Source organism: Gymnoscopelus braueri (assembly GCF_963280865.1).
Source record: "Gymnoscopelus braueri genome assembly, chromosome: 17".
Taxonomy (NCBI): Eukaryota; Metazoa; Chordata; class Actinopteri; order Myctophiformes; family Myctophidae; genus Gymnoscopelus; species Gymnoscopelus braueri.
The window spans coordinates 47319466-47331904 of NC_137617.1; the positions used below are offsets into that span (position 1 = coordinate 47319466).

Here is a 12439-nt window from a genome sequence, read left to right on the forward strand (position 1 = left end):
ATGATGAACGATAGTCGGATGAATAAAGGGCCTCACAATGCACTGATTCAAAGGTCTTTATTTATGTTTATGATATACTGTATTAAAGCCATTATATTGGACTAGAACATTATGTACACAGTCAGTCAATTATATTTGCAATATTTATTTCACTGTACAAATAATGATTTTGAACACTATCAAACATTTTTCTACATATAGCTTCCTTTTTGTGATTTATCTTTTCATGGTTTAGAGCCCCCCCCCCCCCCTACACACACACTGTTATAACAAATAACAAACATACTTGGAAATAGTTTTTCTTGCCATAATTATTTCATTGCTACTTACACATTGTAAGTGTGTAAGCAATGTAAGCATCTGTGTGTGTTTGTGCATTTGCTTGCATGTCTGTTACTATAGCCTTCTTGTGAGGGATAAATGACACCAAAAGTATACCAGAATTTGAGAAAAGGACATTTTCCTGGTCCTCACCTCAAAAATGTTTATACAAAATTAATGTAATTTCTCGAGAACAGATTCCGAACTGCCCGAACAGCAGAGGGCGCTGTCTTTCCCTTTTTTTTTTTGTGTGCGTGCGTGCGTGTGTTTGTATGTGTGTTAGGTGCTCCGGGTCAGTCCATGCCAGTGTGTGTGCAGCTGCTGAGGTGTGTTCATGGTGTCCATCCAGTGCTGCAGCTGCTGACCTCTGGAGTACATGAAGGGACCCAGGACTACAACTCCCAGCATGCCTGGAGGCTCTGGAAGAGCAATAATTTAATCATTTTTAACCTCCTATATTGTACGAATGAAACTGAGACTCAAACAAATTAAAATAAAAAGAGGGAATCTCCATCAGGCTTTTAACTGCAGAGAGGCCTACTCTGTATACCTGAATCCCCCCCCAATGGAAAACCTGCTCCGGGTCACAGCACCAACATAACATCCGAGGCTTGTTGTGGCTTCAGGCTGAGGATACTCTACTAAACTAGTGTGACCTGACACAGCTGCTATGAATAACTAACACCTATAACCTTTAACCTCTGTCTCAGGCCTTCAGGTGGGGGGTGATACTTTCACAAGAAACTGTGACCTAGGCCCGATCCCTTTGCTGCATGTCACTCCCCATCTCTCGTGCATGAAACGAGTGTTGTGATTGGTCGAAAAAGATACCGGCTGGGGGATATACATACGACTTAAGTCCTGCCCTATTAGACACTCTCTGCATTGGGTCGTGACCAGGGAAGGAGGCTACAACACAGTTGACCTGTATGAGTCAGTATGACCTGTATGACCTGTATGAATAACCTGTATGACCTGTATGAATAAACTGTATGAATAACCTGTATGACCTGTATGAATAAACTGTATGAATAACCTGTATGACCTGTATGAATAACCTGTATGACCTGTATGAATAACCTGTATGACCTGTATGAATAACCTGTATGACCTGTATGAATAAACTGTATGAATAACCTGTATGACCTGTATGAATAACCTGTATGACCTGTATGAATAAACTGTATGAATAACCTGTATGACCTGTATGAATAACCTGTATGACCTGTATGAATAAACTGTATGAATAACCTGTATGACCTGTATGAATAACCTGTATGACCTGTATGAATAACCTGTATGAATAACCTGTATGACCTGTATGAATAACCTGTATGACCTGTATGAATAAACTGTATGACCTGTATGAATAACCTGTATGAATAACCTGTATGAATAACCTGTATGACCTGTATGAATAACCTGTATGAATAACCTGTATGACCTGTATGAATAACCTGTATGACCTGTATGAATAAACTGTATGACCTGTATGAATAACCTGTATGAATAACCTGTATGAATAACCTGTATGACCTGTATGAATAAACTGTATGAATAACCTGTATGACCTGTATGAATAACCTGTATGACCTGTATGAATAAACTGTATGAATAACCTGTATGACCTGTATGAATAACCTGTATGACCTGTATGAATAACCTGTATGACCTGTATGAATAACCTGTATGACCTGTATGAATAAACTGTATGAATAACCTGTATGACCTGTATGAATAACCTGTATGACCTGTATGAATAACCTGTATGAATAACCTGTATGACCTGTATGAATAACCTGTATGAATAACCTGTATGACCTGTATGAATAACCTGTATGAATAACCTGTATGACCTGTATGAATAACCTGTATGAATAACCTGTATGAATAACCTGTATGAATGGCGTCAGGCTGCAGCAGCTCCACCCTCAGACAGGCCTCGTCCAGCTGCTGGGGTCGTAGTTTAAAGGTCATCTTGTGGTCGAGGGAGGGGTCAGCCCCGCCCCTCACCACGGAGCTCTGCTTGCTCTTCACCACCTGTGTGTGTATCTGCAGGCACACCCGCACACACACACCTGGAAGCAACGTGCACGCACACGCACACACACACACACACACAGACACACAGACACACACACAATGTTGCTCCTTCTGAATAATAGTTATGTCTCTCCTTCTGTATACTGTAGCGTCCCGATATCCCGCCACAACTTCCTCCACTGAGGGAGCTAGCTTCTTTGGCGCGGGGGGGGGGGGGGTTGTTGGCTGGACTAGTGAGCCGTGGGGCGAAGATTCGACTCCGGCTCGGGGCGTTGCACTTCTCGGCCGTTACAATACAGTTATGTTTACATGTGATGCACCGAGCATGGTCCCTCACCTGCCTCTGTGAGCAGCTGCAGCCCGCGGGCCCTCAGTATCACCACAGTGAGGCGCTGCAGAGCTGGACTGTAGTTCAGAGATATCTGCACGTCACCCAGCTCAGAGCACTGGGAGAGACAGAAGGATTATAACAATAAAACTGTACACTTTACAATTTAGATAGTTAGCAGACAAAAAGGGAGACATGTAAGATCAGAGTAAACAAACAACATGAACCCTAGGGCCTAGTCAATAAACAGCAGGATAAATGGCCACATAAGAGCCGGCGGAGTAAAGAAAACAATTTAGTGCTACAAAGTAACACCAGGTAAACATGATCAAACCTAACATATATCTAATAGCATTTGTGTTCAAGTAATCTCTCAAGACAGACTTTTTTTAAATGTCCAAGGACGTGAGTTTTCAGACTGTGGTGGAAAATGTGTGTTATTATGTGTGTGTCCTGTCATTAAATGTATAATAATATAAAGTGTACATGTGTTGTCTATGTGTAATATTGTGTCTATGTGTAATATTGTGTGTGTGTGTGTGTGTGTGTGTGTGTGTGTGTGTGTGTGTGTGTGTGTGTGTGTGTGTGTGTGTGTGTGTGTGTGTACCTGTGTGTGTAGCTCAGTCTCCAGGTCTCTCCAGAGCACCCGTCCGGCGGGGCAGAGCTCTCCCTCCATGGGGAACAGCACCCTGCCCACCGCATGGCGCTGGCCCCCCCGCTCCACGCTCAGCACACACACACTCAGTGTGCTGTGACACACCGACACACCTGACACCTGGTGGACAGGAGTATACAGTCACATTATGGATATGGATAAAAATCACAAAACTAATCATGTAGACCAGTGGTTCTTAAAGTGGGGTCCAGGGACCCCTAGGGGTCCTTGAGGGGGTTCCAGGGGGTCCCCAGCAAAATGTGGAGGGGGTCAAGGACCCCCTGCAGATGGCAACCCCAGATTGGGTACACCCATACAAGATTTGTGTAGTTAAAATGTTTGAAAAAAGCAGATCTACTGATCTAATAATTAAAGTGCTCATGTGGTCTGTGTCGCTTCTTTTGGGTTTGTTTGACCTGGTTGCTTATTTCTCTCGCTAAATCTGGCAACGCTGTCCAGCATCCTCACCTGGAAGAGGCAGCAGTCGTTGAACTCGGGGTCGGGCCCCGTGCCCCTGGCTTTGACCTGCCGGGGGCGCCGGTCGTCGGGGAGGAGCCGCAGCTCCACCAGCGTGCCGTTGCCGTGGAAACGGGGCGGGAGGTTGGCGAGGCGGAGCAGGGAGACCAGGAGCTGCTGGGCGCCGTGGCGGTACTCTACGGAGAAGCAGAGCCGCGTGGCCATGCCCGGGGGCGGGGCTACCACCTCACTCACTGTAGAAACACAGTACAGACCTGACAACACTGTGCCTACTGGATACCAACCTGAGAGAGAGAGAGAGAGAGACCTTAACACTGTGCCTACTGGATACCAACCTGAGAGAGAGAGAGAGAGACCTTAACACTGTACCTACTGGATACCAACCTGAGAGAGAGAGAGAGAGAGACCTTAACACTGTGCTACTGGATACCAACCTGAGAGAGAGAGAGAGAGAGACCTTAACACTGTGCTACTGGATACCAACCTGAGAGAGAGAGAGAGAGAGACCTTAACACTGTGCTACTGGATACCAACCTGAGAGAGAGAGAGAGAGAGACCTTAACACTGTGCTACTGGATACCAACCTGAGAGAGAGAGAGAGAGAGACCTTAACACTGTGCTACTGGATACCAACCTGAGAGAGAGAGAGAGAGAGACCTTAACACTGTGCTACTGGATACCAACCTGAGAGAGAGAGAGAGAGAGACCTTAACACTGTGCTACTGGATACCAACCTGAGAGAGAGAGAGAGAGAGACCTTAACACTGTGCTACTGGATACCAACCTGAGAGAGAGAGAGAGAGAGAGACATTAACACTGTGCCTACTGGATACCAACCTGAGAGAGAGAGAGAGAGAGAGAGAGAGAGAGAGAGACCTTAACACTGTGCCTACTGGATACCAACCTGAGAGAGAGAGAGAGAGAGAGAGAGAGAGAGACCTTAACACTGTGCCTACTGGATACCAACCTGAGAGAGAGAGAGAGAGAGAGACCTTAACACTGTGCCTACTGGATACCAACCTGAGAGAGAGAGAGAGAGAGAGAGAGAGAGAGAGAGAGAGAGAGAGAGAGAGAGAGAGAGAGAGAGAGAGAGAGAGAGAGAGAGAGACACACATTAACACAGGGTTCTGTGGCCTATATAATGCATATCAAACTGGTGGTCCTTGAAATACAAATGTAAAAGGTGAGAATGGCTGGTTTAACTGTGGTTTATTCCACTCACTCCTCACAGACAGTGAGCCTCGTTTGGCCAGGATGTCTCTGTAGCCTTCATCCTCCGTCCCCCCCTCGTCCTCCTCCTCCTTCTGACCATCCTTTGGGCTGCCATGGTGACGTGGCTTAAAGCTTGGAGGCAGTGTGAACGGGACCTCAGTTGGCCTTTCATTAGGGACAGACACAAACAAACAGTATAAGTCCCATTCCAATAAACTGCATGTCAAAATGATTACAGATAAATTATACAGACAAATGACATCCTCAAACTGATTTGAGTAACCGATACCAGGACTGGTGGATGTGTATCATTCTGTATTAGGTATGTATTGGAGTTGTTGCTCTGCAAGGTTCCCAGTTCGATCCCGGGCTCCCCAGGCCCCAGAATTAGTGTCGAAGTGTCCTTGAGCAAGACGCTGAACCCCTAATTGCTCCCGATGAGCAGGTTGGTGCCTTGCATGGTTTCATCCGCCATCGGTGTATGAATGTGTGTGTGAATGTGTGTGTGAATGGGTGAATGTAATAATAATACACAATCTATGTAAAGCGCCTTGGATAAAGGCGCAATATAAATGCACCATTTAAAAGGAAAATAATCTGCAAAGAAAATGCAATGATGTGAAAACACAAGAGTAAACCCTTGGATGCACCTTTAAAGATAAGTCACAACTTCAAATAATTAATACACTAGTCCATATCCAGACAACCATGCTTTTTAGACATTTTATAGAAAGGACTTTAAATGTCTTAAAAAGAGAAAGGTTCTCCATAACTGCTGGAAAAGCAGTTGTCCGGGTATCATGATATCACAAGTATAGCTGTACATACTGTATTGACTGTGCGTTTGGTAAAATATTGGCACAATTTACTTACATTGTAAATGTATTGCGTTCAAAACCAGCTATACTTGCTATGCTCTGGAGGCCTTGTTGTTTATTCTAACCCAGGATGCACTTCTTCCAATCCTCACATCACAAAACCTTATTTACTGGATGACACTGGATGACTTATTGCTTATGAGAATGCCAAATGATGTTCATTATCTACATTTCCTGCAGATCTTTTTAGCATGGTTTATGGTTCTGTAGAAGCACAGTATAAATATGTGTTGTTTCAGTTTAACAAGTGAAGAAGCACCATCTAGTCACTAGATGGTGCTAGATTCTAGTGGATAAAATGACATATTGCCCCATAATGTGCACATGGATAAAACAGTTTCCAGCTGTGAAGCCCAGTTGAATGATAGATGTCAATCTTTGTCATTTCAAGGCCACAGACCAATGTAATGTAATGTAACTCTGAACATGTACAAATGGAACTTATACAATCTAAAGTTACAGACCCGAAAGGGTCCATTTGGACCCCTGGTGGCCCCCGGACCATACTTTGAGAACCAGTGATGGGATGAACGCTGTACGGATGGATGCTGCTCACCTGTTGCAGGGGACTGGAGAAACCAGGAGCACCGGAGCAGTGCATTCTGGGAATGGGGCCACTGTGTAGGTAGAGGTCAGTTCCTGGTACAATTTACAATTTAGGCATTTAGCAGACTATTGATCTCTAGTCAATAAACAGGTAAATAATCACATACATAGAGTGCACATAGAACTGTATGGGCCAGGCCTCGAACAGACTAGGACAGTGGTTCTCAAACGTGTATGACTTAATTAAGTACCCAATGTCCCTGACTTCTGCATCCAAGAACCCCCTTTACCCAATTAACTACAATAGAACATATTGACATCAAAAGTCCAGTTTTGATGTGAATATATATTTTTTTTAAAACAGCATAAGAGCCTTCAATTCAGCAACAGTTGTGCTAGTCAGGTTTTTGAATACGAATCAGCAGGTTCACACAAAGTTTGTTAATGTTTTATCATTAACTAGAGTAAATAAATACATGCTTCCCTTTTCCGCTATCTCTCATGTACCACCTGTAGTACCTCTGCGTACCCCTAGGGCTACACGTACCCCCATTTGAGAAACACTACTGGACAAGGACACCAGGTACCTGGTAGTGTGAGCGGCTCCTCCTTAACACACACAGATAGTAGGACAGAATCCCCAAGAACAGCAGCAAGATGAGACCCACGGACACGCCCACGGCCAGCAGCAACATCTGGTCTAAGGGAGAAGGTGAGGGAGAGAGAGAGAGATTGTGAGAGATGGAGAGATAGGGGGTGAGAGAGAGAGAGAGAGAGAGGGGGAGAGAGGTAGAGAGGGGGAGGGAGAAAGAGAGAGAGAGAGGGGGGGTAGAAGGGGAGGGAGAAACAAATATATCTTGATAGTTGAATTTGACTGAAATCCTCCATTTCATAGCCGTCATAGCCATCCAAATGGACCCTTACAAGTCTGTAACCCCTGAGAGTGTGCACATTTTTGTACATTTGTACACTCAGAGTTACATTAACACAGGGTTCCGTGGCCTATAATGCAGCAGAAACATCTGGTCTACATAAAAGATTAAAGACAAAAAGTGTAAAAGAGACAGACAAAATGGTAAAGCAGTGTGGAATATGGATGAAAGAGTCAGTTTTTCTGCCTACCTGCCATGGAGACGTCTTTTATTCTTCACCTGCAGGTCCACAGCAGGTTAGAAGAAACCAGGTGACAGAACACACAACTAACTAACGAACCAGTTAACAGCCTCTATTAACAACTCTATTTTTTTCCTCTCAGCATCGGTGCAGAGTTGGTGGTCTCAGCAGGAGCTGTTTTGTGACCAAGTTGTACACGCAGCAGTATAACCCTGTACTCTGGTTTTCGGTGACAAAAAGCAGTATAACTGCTGTTCTCTGATGTTCTGCCAACGTTGTCCTTGTCCCTGGGACCCCACTGAGCTACAGTAGAGCTGCATGGGTACGGCAGGTCACACAGCTGCACCGTTCTCACCACTTCACACACTGATATCAGGGCTGTTTTGATGGCTGATGCTTCACACAACCCTGTTCTTCTGACCAGTATTCATTTCGTCGACTAAAACTATGACGTCTACCTTTTTTCACTGACGAAAACTAAATAAAAACTGAATAAAAACTAAGCTACGATGACTAAAACTAAGACTAAATATACTGACAATTTCGTCAAATATAAAAACTAGACTAAAATGTTAGTTAGGGTCTAGAGGAGAAGAGATCCAGTAGAACTAAAAGACAAGTCATTTTATGTTTGGTTAGGCTCGGTTGGGGGCCGGGGGCCGGGGGCCGGGGGCCGGGGGCCGGGGGCCGGGCCCACTGGTGGGCTGTGAGGATATTGCGATGCAATGCGCTGTGAGCTTGTAGATCTAATAGAACTAACTTCTATGACATAGTTTTTTATTACAATTGTTTTTTCACCTGCTGTTTCATGGAAATCAGGATGGGAGACAATTATATTAACACTTAGCACACCTGTAGTGACTGCACCTTTCAACAGAACAGAATAAATCTAAACGTGTGTATTGTATTGAATGTTGACCAGGACATTTGAGTGTTTTAGAGTTATGTATCGGGACTCGGGACACTCAACTTGAAAAAAAGTGTTAATTTTGACTGCTAATATTTCTTTTTTTTATTCATAATATTTTGAATATAATTGAATTTAGTTTTAGACATTTTTTAGACAGTCGTCTGAAACGTTTTACTTTTAGTCTAGTTGCAGTAGACTGAATGTAAGATTTTAGTCAACTAAATCTACAGTTGATTTAGTCGACTAAAATGTACTTTGGCAGGCCTTGATGCCGTCGTAATGCCTGATTTAAAAACAGCCGATCTACAAGCTCACAACGCCTCACACATGCACTGTGCGCTTGTAGATGATCGGCTATTTTTGGAGCGAGACGCCCACGCACAGCCAATCATAAAATGACTTGTCTTTTAGTTCTACAGGATCTCTCCTCCACTAGTTCCTCCATAACATTTTAGTCTAGTTTTTATTTGTTGACAAAATAGTCAGTATATTCATACATATTTGTCATAGTTTTTGTCATCATAGCCTTGATTATATTTGGTTTTTATTTGGTTTTCGTCAGTGAAAAAGGGGAGTGGACGAACATTTACTGTACACTACTTGAAACTGGGACAAGCCCGGCCAGTTGGCCAAAGCCTGACCTCTGGTCAGCCGTAAGCTGAAGACATACGAGGGCTGTATCATATAAGCTGATCTGGATCTATTACAATACCCAGAATCAATGACCTGAACTCAATGCAGGGTCAAAGTGCATGTGGCATTCATTATAGCTGCTAATCCCCCACCCCCCCCCCCCCCACACACACACACACACACACACACATATACACATTGTCACACGCAACACGCACACACACATTCAGACTTTGTTCAGAGAGTGGATAACAGCTAATGAGATGATCACTAATCCTTGAAGCTAAAGGTAAAGTAAAGGAACTTGTACTCCACTACAGTTAAGGCAAATGTTGTACTTTTTACTGCACTCCAATATTTGACAGCTTTTAGTTGCTAGTTACTTTGCATATTTAGATTATTATTGTTACAAAACATACATTAAACATGTACGCCCTATTTTACACTCGGAAATAGCCAATACTTTTGTACTTTTACTCAATTAAGTTAAATTGTGAATACAGGCATTTTACTCGTAACAGAGTATTCTTTTATAATGTTAGCATCGCTACTGTGCTACTTAAGTAAAGAATCTGAGTACTTCTTCCACCACACACACAGTCACTGCATGGGGCCACGTCAAAGATGAGGTGATCGTATACTCAACGTCCGAGAGCAGAGCGGAAACAAGCTGATCTTCTTAAGACGTGAGGGATTGGAGAGGGACGAGAGAGAGAGAGAGAGACGCCATTTCGTTCCAACATGGTCTCGAACATGAATCAGGATTCACCACAAAGCAAGGAGTAAAGCACAGAGGTAAGACATTACAGAGAGTTTATGTATCTGTGTGTTCAGCACATGTGTGTTGATTGTTCCTGTAAAGACCTGAACACTGTCTAGCCTGGGTATACAGACATGATGACACACGGGGGTCTAATCCCAGGTCAGTTTGGGGCAGAGGTAAAGAAAAGGACATGGCGGAGTTTTAAGCTAACGATGGCGATACATTGTGTGACTTGGAGTAACTCAGAGAATGAGTGTGAACAATGTACCCTCAGTATAATTAGACAGCATGCATGTAAATGTTTTGTCGCATAATTTGATGACCGGGTCATCGGTCAATAGGAGACTCATTAGGAGAAACAAATAAATCTCCATGAATTCAAAGCTTCATGGAGTGTGTGTAATTGATAGAAAATAAGTAATCTTTGGGATGAACTACTACTTTAAAGTGTTTTTTTGGCTTTTGATTGATTGATCGATCGATTGAATTACTATAAACAGCAAGGAGGTACAGTAAGACATTTAGGCTAAAAGGATAACACAAAAAAAGTTGTTTCCATTGTGGTCCTACGTATTCAATTCATCAACAGAGCATAGAATATCGCGACCTTTCCAAATTCACTAAAATTAAACTTTTTGTCTGAATAATCTAATAATCTGGATTGTGTATCTGACTATAGCTAATCTGGGTGTGTGTGCCTGCATACCTGTAGATGTGTGTAGGCTGACAGGAGTTAGAAAATAGACGTAAAGAAAATTCAGTTCCGGTTCTTCTGAGTTACTGATTGAAAACGTTCCTTTGCCGGTCAGGTGTTTCTACCATGGCGAGGCCCTGGCGCCCCGCCCCCGGGCACAGCCGGACCGGAAGCCACAGCTCCATCACCACAACCTCCCGGGAAGGCGGGACGGAGCGCGAGGAGGAGGAGGCGGCGGATGACGACGGCGATCGGTCGCCCATCTTCTCCCTCTCCAAGAGCTCCATGGACGTGGAGCTCGCGGCCACGCAGCCTCCGCACATGAAGCGCGACCCGGCGTGGACGAAGCTGGACTTGAGGCGGAGCTGCAGCGCCAGCAGCACGAAACTCCCGCCGTCGCCCACGCTCTGGCAGCCACCACCCGCCTGCGTACCGCAACACAGCTTCCAGCGGGGGTCGCGCAAGCTGCCGACACGAGGCTCTCCGCCGCCGCCCGGTGAGCGCTGGATACCAAACAGGCCACACTGGAGTGCAGGCAGCGATAGCACCGCTCCAGACACTGCCCTGTGGACGGGAGGGAACATGCGCCCCCGTAGTTTGATTCAGGAAACCCCTGGCTCTTCTGCTCCAGACTCCCCCGTGTCCAAAGCGCCCAGCACGCCATCTCCCTTCATATCACCCCTGCAGACCCCACCCAGGTCCCCCACAACCCCACTGTGGTCCCCCACTTTCCCACTGAGATCCCCCTGCAAAAACCCACTGAGGTCCCCCACAACTCCACTGAGGTCCCCCACAACCCCGCTGAGGTCCACCACAAACGCACTGAGGTCCCCCACAACCAGACTTTCAGATTTTTTTTTCAGGTCTCCCCCACCGTACTTAGCCTCACCCCTCGCGTCACCGACGTACACCCGTGATCAGGAGGAGGCACGTGAGCCCCCGTGCACACCCCCGCCTCTAAAGGAGGGTGACACGACCTCACCCCTGCCACCCCCTCCCACCCCACTGTCACCCAGCCAGAGTCAGCCAGCTTCACCCCTGATGCTGCTGCTGCCACCATCCTCGGCCCCAAACTCCCCTGGATTTCCACAGCTCCCGAGTCCAGAAAGCGAGTGTTTCCTAACACACATCCTTTGCTCTCCCCTGCCTTCCGTGAGCCCCGCCAGCCCCACCTCTCCCTCTGTTACCACCCCCATCTCTCCCTGCGTTACGCTGGAGGAGGGAGGTGGATTGGAGAAGGTTTCACCAGAGTCTGGATGCCTTGCTCATGGGTCTGTAGAAGGGCTGCAGGGCCGGCCTGGAAGCCCTGAAAGCACGCTGGCCGCGAGCAGCGAGGGTGAAAACCCTGCAGACGTTCAGAGGTTGAACATCTCACCTGACCCCTCGACAGAGAAAGGAGCCTCAATCTCCCCTTACCGGCCTCACAGGTCGCCCATGGTCACGTTCCTGAGCGACTCGCGGTTGGACGGCTACTGCCGGGGAAACGCCAGCCAATCGGGGACGGGGGTTAGGAGCCCGAGGGCGTCGCCCGGACCTCAGGGGAAGTTGGCGCCGAGACTCGAGGGGGGCGGGACATCGGAGGGAGGGACAATGACATCACAGCCGGAGCTGGCGGACGCAGAAGTGCAGACGGACTCTCCCGAGGACTCCTGGTGGATGCCTCGCTCCTACACGGACCATTCCTTCCTGGGCTCGCCGCCCGGGTCCAGGCTCAACCTGTGCTCCTTGCTGGGCTCCACCTCCAACCTGGTGGACTACGAGGACTACGACTACGACGACGAGGACGCCAGCGAGCCGGTGTGGGAGGCCAGCTCTCCAGAATCAGCGATGGACAGGAGGAGGTCCTGCCTGAAGGTGCAGGGGGAG

At 46.4% G+C, this 12439-nt stretch overlaps 1 protein-coding gene across 1 annotated transcript; it reads right to left on the reverse strand.

The window, feature by feature from the left end:
- Window positions 1-600: 600 nt before the first annotated feature.
- syt15 (synaptotagmin XV) lies at window positions 601-7589 on the reverse strand (the record flags this gene model as incomplete). Its single annotated transcript, XM_080455829.1, has 9 exons — window positions 601-740; window positions 2217-2399; window positions 2702-2810; window positions 3300-3467; window positions 3816-4108; window positions 5047-5201; window positions 6471-6553; window positions 7048-7160; window positions 7583-7589. 9 exons carry the CDS (start codon window positions 7587-7589, stop codon window positions 601-603), a joined length of 1251 nt encoding a protein of 416 aa, XP_080311955.1.
- Between the last annotated feature and the right edge of the window lie 4850 nt (window positions 7590-12439).